The sequence below is a fragment of the Cheilinus undulatus genome, linkage group 4, assembly GCF_018320785.1.
Source record: "Cheilinus undulatus linkage group 4, ASM1832078v1, whole genome shotgun sequence".
Lineage (NCBI taxonomy): Eukaryota > Metazoa > Chordata > Actinopteri > Labriformes > Labridae > Cheilinus > Cheilinus undulatus.
In genome coordinates this window covers 53,803,670-53,822,504 of record NC_054868.1, presented here as the reverse complement: position 1 = coordinate 53,822,504, position 18,835 = coordinate 53,803,670, and the positions used below count along the sequence as shown (strand labels likewise).

General features: G+C 42.7%; 3 protein-coding genes across 3 annotated transcripts; 1 reads left to right on the top strand and 2 right to left on the bottom strand.

Annotated features, from left to right (window-relative positions):
• Positions 1 to 1,901, bottom strand: LOC121507817 (GTPase IMAP family member 4-like; the record flags this gene model as incomplete). The annotated part of the gene is made up of 2 exons (XM_041784157.1): positions 1,886 to 1,901; positions 1 to 887 (listed from the first exon to the last, which is right to left on the bottom strand). Coding segments are annotated over exons 1-2 (903 nt in total), but the record flags the coding sequence as incomplete, so codon positions are not given.
• Positions 1,902 to 5,155: 3,254 nt separating this feature from the next.
• LOC121507816 (GTPase IMAP family member 4-like) lies at positions 5,156 to 6,202 on the top strand. The gene has a single exon (XM_041784156.1). It carries the CDS (start codon positions 5,156 to 5,158, stop codon positions 6,200 to 6,202), a length of 1,047 nt encoding a protein of 348 aa, XP_041640090.1.
• A 2,594-nt stretch (positions 6,203 to 8,796) lies between these two features.
• On the bottom strand, positions 8,797 to 17,366 carry LOC121508790 (GTPase IMAP family member 9-like). Its single transcript, XM_041785876.1, has 3 exons — positions 17,334 to 17,366; positions 12,725 to 12,820; positions 8,797 to 10,356 (listed from the first exon to the last, which is right to left on the bottom strand). Exons 2-3 carry the CDS (start codon positions 12,738 to 12,740, stop codon positions 9,362 to 9,364), a joined length of 1,011 nt encoding a protein of 336 aa, XP_041641810.1. The 5' UTR covers positions 12,741 to 12,820; positions 17,334 to 17,366; the 3' UTR covers positions 8,797 to 9,361.
• Positions 17,367 to 18,835: the final 1,469 nt, after the last annotated feature.

Here is an 18,835-nt window from a genome sequence, read left to right as displayed (position 1 = left end):
CTCCTCATTCTTATCCTCTCTTTCCTTCTTCTTCTTCTCCTCTCTCTCCTTCTTCTCTCTCTCTCCCTCCTCATTCTTATCCTCTCTCTCCTTCTTCTCCTCCTCCTCTCTCTCCTTCCTCTCCCTCTGTCGCTCAGACTCCAGTTGCTCCATGAGCGCCTTCATCTCTGGCTCATATTGTTCTCTTATTTTCCGCTCAATTTCTTCTCTTTTTCTGCGTATTTCTTCTTCTTTCTCTTTCAGGATTTGTTGTTTCTCCTCTTCAATCATCCTCTCAGCCTCCTGGAACATCTCAGTGGTGTAGTGACTCCCTCCGTTCTTCTGGACTATATTTCTGATCTTCTGGAGCAGCTCAGTCACCTGGGAGTGATCTTTGCTCTTGTTGTTGAAGACGTGGTACTGGCCGTTACATCGGGCTACAAGCTCCTTCAGCTCTGGACTTCCATCCAAGAACTCCTCAATATCTTCACCTTCAAGCATGTCCCCCCCAGTAAAGAGGACCATGGAGTACTGGTCTGCAGCCTGGCCAAAGACTTGCTGGATCCGTTCCACTGTCTTCTTCTCTTCTTCAGTGAATCTGCCCAGCCTGATGACCACCAGGAACACGTGAGGACCAGGAGAGGCGTACGTGATGCACTGGGTGACATTTGCAGTGGTCTCGTCCATGTCTACTCTGGTGTCAAACAGGCCCGGGGTATCAATGACAGCCACCTTCTGACCATCAACTGTACCTCTGTCCTTGGTACACTCCATGGTCAGGGACACGGCAGCAAACTTTGACTCAAAACACTCTCGTCCCAGGATGGTGTTTCCTGTGGCGCTCTTCCCAGCGCCGGTCTTCCCCACCAGCACCATCCTGAACTCCTCATTATTCAGTCTGGTGTTTTCTGTAAAGAAAATAAAGCAAAGAGATGTAGTTACAGACTTCTACATAGAAGAGAAGAGAAGAGGAAAATACTGAGGTATTCTTGAAGTCAGAGCAGCAGATAACTTGGATAGGAGAAACATTTTTAGACTGTCTCTTTCCTGAGTTCATGGTTCACAGGCACCATGACCACAGCAGCACTGTTAGGGACATTTAAGAGACAACGTGTCAGGATTTAAGTCTAAAATTAAAAAAATAGGTAGTATACTGTAGGAGAGGAGGGCAGGACTTTGTTCCAACCGAACCTGGGGGCGGGGCTAACTCCCCACATGACATCATGAGGGGGAAATCTTAGAACCGCTTTGTTTCTGCACACATTTTCTGGAAGGTGAAGATAGAGAGACGGGGAAGAAAATGGATTTTTCTGATTCTTGGGGGAATTGCATGACCTTTAAAACGTGCACTTGAAACTTGAGTGAGGCAAGCACAAGGCAAACGTTTCAGTCAGTCATTATCCCCACCTGTTGACAGTGGAGGGGGCGGGTCTCTGAGGCTTTTACGTCCCTCTGCTGTGTGAGAGCTCGTTCAACAAAGACACTGAATGAAAATAGATTACAGATGAGTAACAGTAGTAGTACTGCCCACATCTGCTGGCCACACCATTGGAGAACCCCTGCTGTCTAGTTCTCTCCTCTGTTCTCAGTCATTCCTCACAGCTGTCCCCACTTCCTGACCCCCAACAGACTTTCAGGATCAGAACTACAAACAGCCTATAGACCTAGTCCAGATGAATGACTCCACATTACAGCCAGGATTTGCAGCTGTCTGGGTTGATGTAGGGAAGAGGTCACCAACCCGGTCTGAGACCTGTACCCTCCAGAAAAATATCCTACTGTTTCTTTCTACTAGAGTAAAAGTTTAATAGAGCTACAGTAGATTTAATGGAGTAAAGTCCTCTGCACTCTCTCTCTTCCCAGCCCTGAAATACCATAAAAATATGAACACAATAACAGGACTTACCTGAATCGTCAGACATGGTTGAGCTCTAACAGATGCTGTTTGTCTTCTTGTTAAAATCATTCAGCTGAGTCCGGGGGTGAAGACAGCGAGCCTACTGAAGCTCCTTCTGTTCACCAGGACACACCCAGAGATGGCTGCATGTCACATGACCTACGGGAACCTTTAATGAGTTTGGTTTTCTCACGCAGACGACACCTCTGTTTACATCACAGATAGAGAGAGAACGTCCCGACAGACAGACAGACAGGTACTTTATCAAACCTGAGGGAATTACAGCAACAGTCAGTGAAGATTGGTCTCTCTTCATAGTGTAGAAGTTAAACTCAGTTAGGCTGAATTCCAGAGTCAGATAAATTCTGTTAAACCTGATTTTTAACCCTGTCCGTACTCCACTGAGTGTTAATCAACTTTAATAACAATGCTAGTGTGACTTACATTTGACACTGAGGGATTTTAAGCGTTCGTCTGTTAAACTTCACAGTAAGGGTTAATTAAAAATATTAACATTGTCTCTTACAGTATTGAATCTAATCTCCTGATTTTCCAGTGTGACGTGATCCGGAACATTCTCTCTCTATCTGTGATGTAAACAGAGGTGTCGTCTGCGTGAGAAAACCAAACTCATTAAAGGTTCCCGTAGGTCATGTGACATGCAGCCATCTCTGGGTGTGTCCTGGTGAACAGAAGGAGCTTCAGTAGGCAGAGCAGACTCGCTGTCTTCACCCCAGGACTCAGCTGAATGATTTTAACAAGAAGACAAACAGCATCTGTTAGAGCTCAACCATGTCTGACGGTTCAGGTAAGTCCTGTTATTGTGTTCATATTTTTATGGTATTTCAGGGCTGGGAAGAGAGAGAGTGCAGAGGACTTTACTCCATTAAATCTACTGTAGCTCTATTGAACTTTTACTCTTGTAGAAAGAAACAGTAGGATATTTTTCTGGAGGGTACAGGTCTCAGACCGGGTTGGTGACCTCTTCCCTACATCAACCCAGACAGCTGTAAATCCTGGCTGTAATGTGGAGTCATTCATCTGGACTAGGTCTATAGGCTGTTTGTAGTTCTGATCCTGAAAGTCTGTTGGGGGTCAGGAAGTGGGGACAGCTGTGAGGAATGACTGAGAACAGAGGAGAGAACTAGACAGCAGGGGTTCTCCAATGGTGTGGCCAGCAGATGTGGGCAGTACTACTACTGTTACTCATCTGTAATCTATTTTCATTCAGTGTCTTTGTTGCACGAGCTCTCACACAGCAGAGGGATGTAAAAGCCTCAGAGACCCCGCCCCCTCCACCGTCAACAGGTGGAGATAATGGCTGACTGAAACGTTTGCCTTGTGATTGCACGTTTTAAAAGTGACATATGCAAAATCCACCTTTTCAGGCTTCTCTAACAAAAATGTGCCCCTGACCTGTCAGCAATCCCCCCAAAAATCAGAAAAATTCATTCCCTTCCCAGTCTCTCTATCTTTACCTTTCAGAAAAATGTGTGCAGAAACAAAGCGGTTCTAAGATTTCCCCCTCATGATGTCATGTGGGGAGCTAGCCCCGCCCCCAGGTTCGGTTGCCCCCCCCCCACTTGGAAGAAAGTCCTGCCCTCTTCTCCTACAGTATACTACCTATTTTTTAAATGTTAGACTTAAATCCTAGCATGTTGTCCCTTAAATGTCACTAACAGTGCTGCTGTGGTCATGGTGCCTCCTTCATCTACCTGTGAACCATGAACTCAGGAATGAGACGGTCTAAAAATGTTTCTCCTTTTTTTATAGCAGTTACACTGATGTTTTGTAGGTAAAGACACTGTGCAGAACATAACTGGACACTGTAAAGTCAAGCAAAAGCAACAAATCATGGCCTGGAAAAGAACTGATTTATTAAGTCTTAATTCCTTGTTTTTAAATACCATCCTAAATGGACTTTATATTGAGGTATTACATACCTACTAATTCGTAGGCCGTGGTCTGGATCCGGACTGGGCGTTCCTGTTGGATCATTTTGATAACCGCTCCTCTCTCAACCTGTACAGTGTTTTATATATAGGGTGACCAACAATGCTCCCTCAATGGGGTTTGGACCATCTGCTAAAAGCCTGATTTCAGCTTTTAACTGGACTGAACTGACCTCTAATTTCCAATTACAGCCAACATGCTGTGGACCGCTGGCAAATCAAATTGTGGAGCAAATCGCTCCCTCTCTAGTCTACCAGAGTATTTCCACAGCCAACGCTCCAGACAGGCAGCGGGGCTTCAGTGCGTGGCACGGTTGTCCTATGTGGAAATTGCGGGTGAGAAGGAAAGGCAGAGAAAAACACACGTTACAGCTGTTGTATGTTTTGATCTTTTTAAATTAAAAAAATGGCTTTTGAAACCAAAATCTATAAAACAAGACAGGGGAAAATCAACACTCCATCTTTAACAGAGTGACTCTGTGACTGTTGAGTGGTCATCAGAGTGACTCTGTGACAGTTACGTGTCCTTCAGAGTGACTCTGTGACTGTTGAGTGGTCATCAGAGTGACTTCGTGACTGTTGAGTGGTCAGAGAGTGACTCTGTGACTGCTGAGTTGTCATCATTGTGACTCTGTGACTGTTGAGTGGTCATCAGAGTGACTCTGTGACTGCTGAGTTGTCATCATTTTGACTCTGTGACTGTTGAGTGGTCATCAGAATGACTCTGTGACAGTTAAGTGGTCATCAGAGTGACTCTGTGACTGCTGAGTTGTCATCATTTTGACTCTGTGACTGTTGAGTGGCCATCAGAGTGACTGTGTGACTGTTGAGTGATCATCAAAGAGGTTTCTTTTGTCAGAGTAACTCTGTGACTGTTTTTGTCTGTACTGCATGCAAACTTCTATCACCATGGTTAGGATTTTGGGATTCTGTTTAAGAAAAATCAATTCTCCTAAGCATTTATTTTTTTTTTTTTAGATTTAATTTTGTGCCTTTTTGTGCTTTTATTGGATAGCAGAGGGCAGTGGATAGACTCAGAAACAGGGATATCCCTTCCATGCTGTTTGTACTGAGGAGGAAACCATTAGTTCAAATTTATACATTTCACATTTTAAGGGAGTGCTCTACTGTGCTTGGTTTGGAAGAGGTCCCAGTATACACAACTGCAACAGGCAGCATCTGAGATCCGTGGTCTTTAGTCAGAGCCCTCTCTTATGTTTTAACATCTCAAGCATGTGCACAAGTGCTTTTTGTGTAAATTGTATTGAATATAGTTTTACAACTTGTTATAAATTTTAAATCATTCTTCTCCACAGGAAATAGCAGAATGAACGTTGACGAGCTGAGGATTGTGATGGTGGGGAAGACTGGCAATGGAAAGAGCGCCACAGGAAACACCATCCTGGGTCAACAATGTTTTGAATCAAAGTTTACATCAGCCTCTGTGACTGTGGAGAGCTCCAAGGGCAGAAGTACAGTGGATGGACAGGTGATCGCTGTTATCGACACTCCAGGCCTGTTTGACACCAGATATGATGAAGAGAAGACTGAGAAAGGTATCAAACAGTGCATCACGTACGCTGCTCCTGGTCCTCACGTGTTCCTGGTGGTCATCAGGCTGGGCAGATTCACTGAAGAAGAGATGAAGACAGTTGAACGGATCCAACAAATCTTTGGCCAGGCAACAGACAAATACACCATGGTTCTCTTTACTCATGGGGACCAGCTTGATTCAACCATTGAGGAGTTTTTGGATGGAAGTCCAGATCTGCAGGAGCTCGTGGCCCGATGTAGCGGCCAGTACCATGTCTTTAATAACAAGAGCAAAGGTCGCTCCCAGGTGACTGAGCTCCTCCAGAAGATCAGAAATATGGTCCAGAAGAACGGAGGGAGTCACTACACCAACGAGATGTTCCAGGAGGCTGAGAGGACGATTGAAGAGGAGAAACAACGGATCCTGAAAGAGAAAGAAGAAGAAATACGCAGAGAGAAAGAAGGAGTTGTGAGGACACTAACACAGAAATTTGAGAGAGAGATCGCAGCACTCAAAGAGGACCTGGAGGCTGAGAGGAGAATGGTGAAGGTGGGGAAGATCAGGCAAGCCAAAAAAGCCCTCGAAAACCAGGAGATGAAGAAGACCGTGGCACTGTTGGGGCTGATGACGGCTGACACGGTCAGCAAGATGGAGAGAATGCAGGATGCGCATGAACAGAAACTGAGAGAGGAAAAAAACAAACATGACCAGATGCTGAGAGAACGACAGATGAGGTATGAACAGACCCTGAGAGAGAAACAAGAGGAAGTGGATCAAAAACATGCCCAGGAGGCCAGAGTGAGAGCTGAGAAGAAGAAAGGCAAATGTACTGTCATGTGATTACTGACGGCCCTTGAATCTCTCCGTCATTTCCAAAGTCAGTGGCAGTGATCAGAGATCATTAACATCCCTTATTATGGCACCATGAATCCTGATGTTGTTTTATTCATGTTGTTGAGGTTTAGTTATTCTAGCAGGGATCAACTATCGTCTAATCCAGTCTAGTTTGTATCTAAAGGACCTTCCTCTGAAGTCTAGATTCAGATGTATGCAGATGACACAGTTATCTACAGCAGAGTTCAACCAGGAGAACAAGCTGCTCCTGAACTCTCTGCAGAATCAAACAATCAGAGAAAGGTGATGCATCCTTGTTTTATTGTATATTTTTAAACCTGATTTTATTCCTGTTTCTTTGTCTAAGATTTATTTGAAATGATTTTATTTGTAATCAGGTGATGGTGTGTTCCTGCTGCTGACTGTTTAATCAGATCTTTACATTCCCAATATGAAAATTAATGCTGTTTAAAACAATGATGTTATATCCTAGTGAAGCAGAAATAAAGATGGGATCCTGAAACCAGACTCTGAAGAATCTTGTCTGTCTGAGATTTACTGTAAACGTTTGGATTAGTGTTAGTGTAAGTCTGCTCCTTTTAAATAACATTACTGTTTTTGTGACACATTTACAGAGCTTAACAAATGTATTAGACCACCTGTTATATTTGTCTCGGAGACCATCCACCATCATGAAGTGCTTTAATGCGGACTCTTTCATTTTCAGTCAGCTCTCCATGTTTTATCATTTTGAACAGGAATGAGGAATTTCAAACTGAATTCACCCAAATTTGAGCCGGCTCACTGGGCTTCTCTGAGAAGTCAGAAATGAATCAAGCATAACATTCAACCACTAAAACTCATTTTTCTGTTCAGAATTGACACCACTATAATTTGACATATTAATCAAGAAATATTAATGTACTCTATTATTTTTCTTTTTTTTTTTTAAATCAGTAAATTTGAAAATTCATGGATAACAATAATAATTCTATTTTAGCATTAAAAATATCATCTGGGTTAAAGAGCTTCTACATATTGGTGTATTAACCATTGCAGAAACATCAAAAATGATTTTGGTAATTACCAATGCTGTTAATTTAGGGCAGCTGTGGCATAAACCTTACTTTGGTTAGGGTTAGGGTGGTCTAATACCAGAGATGTCGAAAGTATTCACATTCATTACTCAGGTAGAAATATAGATACTAGGGTTTAAAAAGACTTCTGTAGAAGTTGAAGTATCAACTCAAGCTTTTTACTCAAGTAAAAGTGTAAAAGTGCTGGTTTTAAAACTAGGCCGCGCCACAGGGCCCTATAGTGCACTACCCCACCTCCCCCCAAAAACATTTTTCTAAAGGCCATAATGACAATAATGTTATATCAAAATGTTAATGCTGAAAAATTATGGATGCACCTGTTTAAGCCGCATTTATGCCCATTGAAAATGAATGCATTTAGCACAATGCAAATACCATTCACCATTTTTGCCAATTTTGGTCTTTTTACCACTTTTCAATACTTTTTATCACCATTTTTGCCACTATTAACCATTTTAATCACCTTTCTCCCTTTTTTCCTTTTATACTAATGGTCTGCTTAATTTTAACCTCTATTCACCACTTTCCTGCAAGTTTTTGTCCCTTTGTGCCATGCCACAACCCATTTGGATGCTTACCGCCCATTTTTGCCATTCTTTAACCCCTTTTCACCACTTTATCCAGCCATTTTTTTTTTTTTTTTACTAGTTTTAACACTTTTTAAAAAAAAATTTACTAATAATGGCTCACAAGTGAATTTGTGTAGTCATTCTAAAAGTATTTCTGGGGGCCAGACAGGAAGCTTTGGGGGGCCTGATTTGGCCCCCAGGCCGCCAGTTGATAATCAGTGTAGTAGGGTATACCCTGGAGCCCACCTTAAGTCCTAGGGTTAAGGTAAGGTGTTATGTCTAGAGCCCTGAAGGGGGGTTAGGTTTAGACATAAGTCACTAAGCGGTTAGAGTTAGGGCAAGGTAGTTGGGTAGGGCATACCTTGGAGCCCACACTAAGTCCTATGGTTAGGGTTATTACATAATGCTGCGTTATTACATAATGTGGCATTATTACATAATGTGGCGCTACAGGGTGCCTGTTGAAATGCCTGACTGAATTGTATGTTCTGGCAGAGTGATTAGTGTTTGGGGGGTGTAATTGTGCTGTCCCTAATGTCTGGGGGTTGAGAATTAAAGGACCCTAAAGTTTAAAACTGCTATGCAAAGACAAGCGCTTAATGTGCTTCTTTGCGCTTGTTTAAAAAAGAAATGTGGCCCAGGTTCAGTGAAATTTTACCTTTGGAATTACATTTTTCTTTTTTTTTTTTTTTTGGTTAACTGACTGTTATTTTGAAATCATTATTTTGGACCTAAAAACCTCCATTCACTGACCTCTGACTTCTGGATTGGACAACTCACGACAGACAAAGGTTTGGTCTCAGTATCACCTCTTTATTTCTGATTCCCTTCACTGATACATGATAGAATAAATGTTCTCAGACAGCATCAAACTTCATACCCAAAAATAATACAAATATATATAATACTGAATAAACTGTAGCCAAGAGGAAAAGAGCAAATGATCAGACACATTACAATCATTTAGAATACATCTAACTAAAACAAAACAAGGGAAATAAAAACCTGATTTTATTAACCTTTAGACAATAGTAACTGAGAAATTCAGATTTACGTGACTGTATAGCAGCACTAAAGGATATGACAGGATGAACATTCCTTTCTCTGATTGTTTGATTCTACAGAGTTTAGGAGCAGCTTGTTCTCCTGGTTGAGCTCTGCTGTAGATAACTGTGTCATCTGCATACATCTTAATCTAGACCTCAGAGGAAGGTCGATTCCTGCTAGAATAACTAAACCTCAACAACATGAATAAAACAACATCAGTGTTTATGGTGTCAGAAATCTTTAAGAGATCAAGGATGGAAGCAAAAATATCAGCCCCACTATCAAGACTAGGTTTTTTTTTTAGTATAATAACACACTGATGCTTCAGTAGAATGATCTTAAATCCAAACTGCATGGTTCAATCAAAGATTCATGTTTAGATGTGAATGATCACAGATCACTGTTGGTGATGTTAGAGATGATGGGGAGAAAAGTCACCAGCCTGTAGTTGATCACATCACAATACAACTTGTTTTGTTTGCCTCCTCCGCTGACCTCCTGGCAATTCTTGTATGCTCCCTATCCACTTCCTGTTGTTTCTCTCTCAGTGTCAGTTCATGCTGTACCTGCATTTTCTCCATCAGGTTCACCGTGTCAACCGTCATCAGCCCCATCAGTGCCACGGCCTTCTCCATCTCCTGGTTTATGTGGGCTTGTTTGGCCTCCCTGATCTTCCCCACCTGCACCATTCTCCTCTCAGCCGCCAGTTGCTCTTTGAGTGCCGCGATCTCTCTGTCATATTGCTGTTTGAGGCTCTTCTCAATTTCTTCCTTTTCTCTGCGTATTTCTTCTTCTTTCTTTTTCAGCATTCGTTGTTTCGCCTCTTCAATCTTCCTCTCAGCCTCCTGGAACATCTCGTTGGTGTAGTGACTCCCTCCGTTCTTCTGGACCATATTTCTGATCTTCTTGAGCAGCTCAGTCACCTGGGAGCGATTATTGCTCTTATTGTTGAAGACATGGTAAAGGCCGTTACATCGGGCCACGAGCTCCTGCAGAGCACGACTTTGACCCAAGAAATCCTCCATGGTACCTTCAAGCATGTCCCCCATAGTAAAGAGAACCATGGAGTATTTGTCTGCAGCCTGGCCAAAGATTTCTTGAATCTTTTCCACTGTCTTTTTCTCTTCTTCAGTGAATCTGCCCAACCTGATGACCACCAGGAACACATGAGGACCAGGAGCAGCATATGTGACGCACTGTTTGATTCCTATCTCCGTTTCCTCTTCATCAAATCTGGTGTCAAACAGGCCTGGAGTGTCGATAACAGCGATCTTCTGTCCGTCCACTGAACCTCTGCCCTTGGAGCACTCCACAGTCACAGAGGCTGAAGCAAACTTTGATTCAAAACACTCTCGACCCAGGATGGTGTTTCCAGCAGCACTCTTCCCAGTGCCGGTCTTCCCCACCATCACAATCCTGAACTCCTCGTTGTTCATTCTTCTGTTTCCTGTGGAAAAACATAAGCAACACAGAATTATAATGACCATCAGGTTGTTCAAACACTCGACTTAATGCAACTGAAACAAAAACAATGAAGAAACACTCACATAGTTTGAACATAGTGTACTATCATAAGTGTACTTGATACCAGAGCACCCTAGGCCAAAGGTCAATGATCGACCTTGTTGTTGTTTCATCAGATCTGGAGCCTTATGTTTTGGACACTCGGGTAAAGACAGGAGCAGAGCTGTCAACTGATCACCACCTGGTGGTGAGTTGGATCAGATGGCGGGGGAAGCTGCCAGGAGGTTAGGGACATAGAGGCTGAGTGGTCTATGTTCAAATCCCCTATTGTGGAAGCAGCTGTTAGGAGCTGTGGCCAGAAGACCAACTGTGCCTGTCGTGGCGGCAACCCTAGGACCCGCTGGTGGACACCACTGGTAACGGAAGCCATCAAGCTGAAGAAGGAAGCCTTTTGGGCCTGGTTGGATCAGGGGTCTCTGGAAACAGCTCACAGGTATCCGAGAGGCTCGGACTCGCAGAGGGCTGCAGCTTCAGCAGTTGTGAAAGCAAAAACCCAGGTGTGGGAGGAGTTCGGGGAGACTATGGAGAAGGACTTTCAGTTGGCCCCAAAGATGTTCTGGCAAACTGTCCGACAACTCAGGAGGGGTAAGCAGGGCTTGGCTCAGGCTGTGATTAGCAGGAGTAGGGAACTGCTGACCAGGACAGGGGATGTCATTGGTAAGTGGAAAGAATACTTGGAGAAACTCCTTAACCTGTCTATCACGTCCTCGTCCCGGGAGGTGGAGTCTCATGATCCGAGGGGGGGAGAGTCACTTATACCCTAGGTCTCTGAGGTGGTCAAAAAGCTCCTCGGCGGCAGGGCCCCAGGTGCAGATGAGATTTGCCCTGAGATGCTGAAGGCTCTGGCCAATTGTCGAACCTCAGATCCAGGAGGAACAATGTGGAATGCGCCCTGGCCGTGGGACATTGGACCAGCTCTTTACCCCTGCAGGGCTCAGAGATGGCTTGCAACTGTGTCCTGCAGGGGGTAATGTGGGGGGTACTGCGGGAATATGGGGTCCCGGGCCACTGTGGTGTGCCATCAGGGACCTGTATAACCAAAGTGAGAGCTGTGTCTGCATCCTAGGCACAATGTCAGACACGTTCCCTGTGCGTGTTAGCCTCATCCAGTGGTGCCCCTTGTCTCCGATTCTGTTTGTGATTTTCATGGACAGGATCTCAAGGCACAGCAAGGGGCAGGAGGGCTTTGGGTTGTTTGACCTCAGAATTCCATCTCTACTTTCAGCAGATGATATGTTTCTGTCGGCCTCTTCAGCCAGGGACAGCAGGCACTGAGGCGTTTTTTTTGGCTGTATGAGAAGTGGTTGGATGAGGGTCAACACCTCCCAAGTCTGAGGCCATGATTCTCTGCTGGAAAAAGGTGGATTGCTTCCTCCAGGTGGGGAGGAGTCTTTGCCCCAAGTAAGGAGTTCATGTTTCCTTGGGGTCTTGTTCACGAGTGAGGGTAGAAGTGACCGTGAGAATAAAACGTGGTTCCATTGCACTCTTGTGATATATGTCTAAATCAAAACGTCTGGAAAACCTCCTCATGAGTGCCTTAAATTTTTTTAGCGATATCTGAGAGGCTTACCAAAATTCATATGTTTCCATTACCTGTTTTTTTATTGCACTAAAGTAGATAATGAAACAGCTGCTCAAACAGTGTATCTGAATGTCATTAGTCTATTTTAAAAATGGATACCTCAGTGAGAGGAAATGTCATGGAATCGGCTTCGGTGACAATGTCTAGTGTACGTTTTCCTATTAATATATGTACACTAATGAATGAATTTTGTAATGTTCTTGTCCTCTGTGAATAGATTTCCCCACTTTGATCACCTGATGGCTGTTTGGCTCCTGATTGATTCAGCAGTTCATAAAACAATCACAAGACTAGACAGCTGCCAGGAGAAAAGTCGAGGTGGTAAAACCTGCTTGTCTCCACAGTAGCAACAATTCTGCAAAGCAGCCTGGGCCAACATTCCTCCTCAGTGATGTGAAAGACTCTGACAGCCATCACAAACATCCTTGGCAGCAAGGATGGAACAGCCAGTTATTCGGGTTAGGAGGCGATAACTGTTTCACACAGGGCCAGGTAGGTCTGGATGGAATCATCATTTAAAAACTGACTTCAGCACATACTCAGATTATCTTCACCTAGGATTAACATTAGTGTGATGATCTGGAACATTTAAGTTTGAGAAATATGCAAAAATACATCAGGAAGTGGAAAATACTTTTCCACAGCAGTGTATACAGCTAACAGTGATCTTTTCTTTCTCACTGGAAATGAATTAAATATTGTAATTTACCATATCTGTAGGCCATGTTTACGTCAGCGATTACAGCTGAAGAGAGGGAACAGGATTCAGGAGATCTTCTGCAGCTCCTCTATAAACAGTCAGCACCTGAGGACATAAAACCCACGGCATTTAAACTCCACCACCACAGACTTATAAAGACAGCATGCTTTACTCAGTCCTGCAGACCTAGTACTGTCCAGTAATAGGAGACCAGAGTCTAGAGGACTGTAGTCCTGAGCTAAGGGTAGCTGAGCTCCTTTTACGTCTAAAAATCCTCTTTTGGTGTCAAACCTGCTTGAATGTAAACACTGATGTACATAAACACAATAAACCTTGTGGGCTGAGAGACCGAGGAATGGTGAGCCGTTTATGAACAAGACTGTTTTACTAAATGGCTCCTTAGTCAGACTGGAGTAATGTTAAAGACTCCGAAAAGTCAAATCCAAAGTTGGTGTCTTAAAACTCTAGATATGTTGTAATCTGGTTGCTGTAAACGTGTGAAAACACTGAGATCTACATGAGACTGAACTCTGGATTTAGACTGTTAGAAAGTTTTTCACCTCTTTCCTGGCTGTCTTTAATGTGGGCGGGGCTAATATGTGGGCTTGTGATGTCATCAGCCCACAATGGGGTATGGACCCACCCTCCTAACACAATCTAAAATCACAGAGCAGTTCATCTCAGTCCAGTCTGTTGTCAACTGATGTAACTGCCTTTATTAAAAGTTAACAGTCAGTTAAATGCTGTTTTTTTGTTTATTGTGAGGCAAATTTGCCAAATCTATCAGCCACAGTTGTGTATGGATCATTTAAAGCATCAGAACAGAGATTTGAGCCAGAAAATGGACTTTGTCTCAGCCAGGCAGCTGTGATCTGATAATAAAGTCAAAGGAAGGTCAAGGGGCAGGCTAACGACATAAGTGCTTTCATCCATTCAGATTATAACATTTTGTTTTGAATTAGGGGATCGTATTTCTCCCAAGTGGGCGTGGCCTTAGCTCAGTCCTGGAGCAGATTTTACTGCCTCCTTTTTCATGGTTTTGAAGGTTAATTTTAAAAAATTACAGATGATTTATTTGTCTGAAATTTAAGCTGGGGGTCCAGAACACAGTGACCTGTCATGCAACAAAACTAAATACAGATTTATTTGGACAATTCGGAGGGTGATTGGGTAAACATACTGTCGTATTTTTACAGGCCAATTAGAGCAACAAAACACGTGGCGTAGCCGCTACAAAGGGGTAAATTCCATGGAGAACTGCATAACGTGAACCATGGTGACTGTAGACATGTGGCAACTTTTGTCGTTATTGAAAAGAATACAACAAAACAACGCCTCCGTCATTATCTATCACGTCTCTGTCAGTATCTATCACATCTTTGTCAGTACCTATCACGTCTCTGTCAGTATCTATCACATCTTTGTCAGTACCTATCATGTCTCTGTCAGTACCTATCATGTCTCTGTCAGTACCTATCATGTCTCTGTCAGTACCTATCATGTCTCTGTCAGTACCTATCATGTCTCTGTCAGTATCTATCACGTCTCTGTCAGTACCTATCACGTCTTTGTCAGTACCTATCACGTCTCTGTCAGTATCTATCACGTCTCTGTCAGTACCTATCATGTCTCTGTCAGTATCTATCACGTCTCTGTCAGTACCTATCATGTCTCTGTCAGTATCTATCATGTCTCTGTCAGTACCTATCATGTCTCTGTCAGTATCTATCACGTCTCTGTCAGTACCTATCACATCTTTGTCAGTACCTATCATGTCTCTGTAAGTACCTATCATGTCTCTGTCAGTACCTATCATGTCTCTGTCAGTATCTATCATGTCTCTGTCAGTACCTATCACGTCTTTGTCAGTACCTATCACGTCTCTGTCAATATCTATCACATCTTTGTCAGTACCTATCATGTCTCTGTCAGTACCTATCATGTCTCTGTCAGTACCTATCATGTCTCTGTCAGTACCTATCATGTCTCTGTCAGTACCTATCATGTCTCTGTCAGTATCTATCACGTCTCTGTCAGTACCTATCACGTCTTTGTCAGTACCTATCACGTCTCTGTCAATATCTATCACATCTTTGTCAGTACTTATCATGTCTCTGTCAGTACCTATCACGTCTCTGTCAGTATCTATCACATCTTTGTCAGTACCTATCATGTCTCTGTAAGTACCTATCATGTCTCTGTCAGTACCTATCATGTCTCTGTCAGTATCTATCATGTCTCTGTCAGTACCTATCACGTCTTTGTCAGTACCTATCACGTCTCTGTCAGTATCTATCACATCTTTGTCAGTACCTATCATGTCTCTGTAAGTACCTATCATGTCTCTGTCAGTACCTATCATGTCTCTGTCAGTGTCTATCATGTCTCTGTCAGTACCTATCATGTCTCTGTCAGTACCTATCACATCTTTGTCAGTACCTATCACGTCTTTGTCAGTACCTATCATGTCTCTGTCAGTATCTATCATGTCTCTGTCAGTACCTATCATGTCTCTGTCAGTATCTATCATGTCTCTGTCAGTACCTATCACATCTTTGTCAGTACCTATCACGTCTCTGTCAGTACCTATCACGTCTCTGTCAGTACCTATCATGTCTCTGTCAGTACCTGTCATGTCTTTGTCAGTACCTATCACATCTGTGTCAGTGTCTATCACATCTTTGTCAGTACCTATCACGTCTTTGTCAGTACCTATCATGTCTCTGTCAGTATCTATCATGTCTCTGTCAGTACCTATCATGTCTCTGTCAGTATCTATCATGTCTCTGTCAGTACCTATCACATCTTTGTCAGTACCTATCACGTCTCTGTCAGTACCTATCACGTCTCTGTCAGTACCTATCATGTCTCTGTCAGTACCTGTCATGTCTTTGTCAGTACCTATCACATCTGTGTCAGTGTCTATCACATCTTTGTCAGTATCTATCACGTCTCTGTCAGTACCTATCATGTCCTCTGTCAGTATCTATCACGTCTTTGTCAGTACCTATCATGTCTCTGTCAGTATCTATCACATCTGTGTCAGTGTCTATCACGTCTCTGTCAGTATCAATCAAATCTTTGTCAGTATCTATCACGTCTTTGTCAGTACCTATCATGTCTCTGTCAGTACCTATCACATCTTTGTCAGTACCTATCATGTCTCTTTCAGTATCTATCACGTCTTTGTCAGTATCTATCACGTCTCTGTCAGTATCAATCAAATCTTTGTCAGTATCTATCACGTCTCTGTCAGTACCTATGACGTCTCTGTCAGTACCTATCACGTCTCTGTCAGTATCTATCATGCCTTTGTCAGTACCTATCATGTCTCTGTCAGTACCTATCATGTCTCTGCCAGTACCTATCATGTCTCTGTCAGTATCTATCACATCTCTGTCAGTACCTATCATGTCTCTGCCAGTACCTATCATGTCTCTGTCAGTATCTATCACGTCTCTGTCAGTACCTATCATGTCTCTGTCAGTATCTATCACGTCTCTGTCAGTACCTATCATGTCTCTGTCAGTACCTATCACGTCTCTGTCAGTACCTATCATGTCTCTGTCAGTACCTATCACATCTTTGTCAGTACCTATCATGTCTCTGTCAGTATCTATCACGTCTCTGTCAGTACCTATCATGTCTCTGTCAGTACCTATCATGTCCCTGTCAGTACCTATCACATCTTTGTCAGTATCTATCACGCCTCTTCACAGAGAGATTTTTTCAGAGGACAGTTGATGATTTTCATGTTGATGAGGGAGAACAGCACATGCGTTTCCTCTCATAACAGACCTACTTGTTTTGGTTAATAACACACAGATTCACATCAACTGACCTGCAGCTAGTGTAAATGTTGAGTGTAAATGTGAGTCATGGTCATATGTAAGTGCACACATATGAATGCCACGGACAGCCAGCCACAGACAATACAACACCAATGTCCAACCTGCCATGATGATGATGATGATGATAACACAGTGCAGTCTTCAAATTCCTTAGAGAGAACAATGCTTCATCTAAGCAGACTGACGTCAGAAGATGATCATAGATCATTGCTCATTACTGAGACCTAAGAATGGACTCAGACTTGTGAAAAAATGTCTTGTTTGCATCTCTTACTCACAGCTTCTTTACACAGCAGTGCAACTTAGATGGTGTGTATGACAAAAATACAGTTATCAGTTATTACACAGAATCTAGCAAACATAGCAAACCTAATTTGTTTTATTTATTTAGCATTTATTTGACATGGACACACAGTAACATTGATGCTGGGACATATAATCATACACAGGTCCCAGATGTACTGCTCTAAGTGTTTATAGCAAAGTGATAATCTTCATCACCTGTCCATGGTAGGCTTTTAAAGATTAAAGTTGTAAATAAGGGAAAAAATAGAAAATAACAGAGATACCTAAAACACAGTACATTAGCAAATACATCAGAGTTAAAGTATCCAAGACTTCATTAGAAGAAAACTTTTAACAGAAAAAAAACTTGAGAGAAATCTAAAAAGGAGAAGCAGGGCTGTCAGCAGGCAGAAAGCCTCTAAAACATTCCTACTAAACACCGACTTCATCAAAATGTGAAATTAGAAGATCATCAAACTTACAGCCAGTGATTATCGATGATCTCTCCTCAGCAGTCAGGAGTGAGTGACAGGAACAGAGGCAGACTACGTAAGAGATATGAAGTTGTCAAACCAGCCACTTCTCTGAGCCGACTCCTTAACCCTTCAGTATCAGTCTGATTCTGGGCCCTCGCTTTCAGGGTAAAAATCACGTTCTTTAGAAGCTCATCTTTCTGCTGTAGCCGTTTAGGAACAAAGCTTTTCTTCTTTTTCATGCAGTGTTTCATTTTATGATCTTTAGACCTGTTCCTGGACTCAATGGTGGTACAGAGGAGAGGTTAGCTCCTGATCTGGTGATGCTGCTTCTGGTTAAGTTTAAGGAGAGTGATGTTCTACAAGTCTGTGAACATGTCATGGGTTTGACAGCAACACCAGTTCAGTGGCTATCTAACACCTGTTTGGTGGCTCACTAATACCTGTCCAGTGGCTAGCTAACACCTGTTCAGTGGCTGGCTAACACCTGTTAGGTCACTAGCTAATACCTGTCCGGAGGCCCGCTAACCAGTGTTAATTTCGTCGACTAAAACTATGACTAAAACTAGTCGTCGACAGCCATTTCCTCCATGACAAAACCTAGACCAAGACTAACAAAAATAGATCTGTGATGACTGAAACTGACAAAAACTAAGTTTAGTTTTCATCGGACATTCAAAATAGCAGCCAAAATCAACACTTCCACTAACACCTGACTAGCTAACACCTGTTTGGTGGCTAGCCAATGCCTGTCCAGTGGTTAGCTAGCACCTGCAGCTGTGGGGTTTGAGTCGTCAGGATTCCTGCTTACATTCAATGTAAAATAAATCTCAGGAACTTCTCTCTTTGCTTCAGAAGTCCTCCCTCCTTCATTTTTTGAATTTGACATCCTCATATTCCTACTCATATTCTAACTTGTTTTTCTGACTTCTGATTGGAAGTGGCAAATGGAACATCTCCCTGTGTTGAATTTACAACTTGTGAACTCGTTCTTTCACAGAGCACCCAGACCTCGACGTCACAAAATGGTGGCACAAAGCATAATTGGATTTAACAACAGATGCTCTCTCTTTAGCATATAAACACTCAGTGTCTATGCTTCGCTGTTAGTAATAGCAAGTTTCGGGTTTTTTCTCATCATTTCCACTTTAACCTCAACTTGCTCAAAATTATTTTCTCCTTTAGAAATGGCCCTAATCCTCTTCTGTATCATTTATCAAGCGACTAATCCAATCAGTTTTATTTGAACACGAGTGCTTTTAATTCAGAAAATCTCATGTTTCCTCATATACTTGTATATGCTTGTGAGATGTTCTTCTCTCTGGCAGAATGGCGGACATGATGACATGTTCAGCAGCTGGCTAACACGGCCAATGAGGCGTCTACGTTTATTATGTCTATGAAGAAAACCTTCCTACAGGAAACCATGCATATGCAGCCACACAGACAAAATGATCACAAAATTAAAGTGAAATTCCCCCTTTAGGACATAAATCTTCAAATAAAGACCA

Bases quoted from the DNA above. Each gene is read 5' to 3' on its own strand.
- LOC121507816 (XM_041784156.1), top strand. From the start codon at position 5,156: ATGAACGTTGACGAGCTGAGGATTGTGATGGTGGGGAAGACTGGCAAT.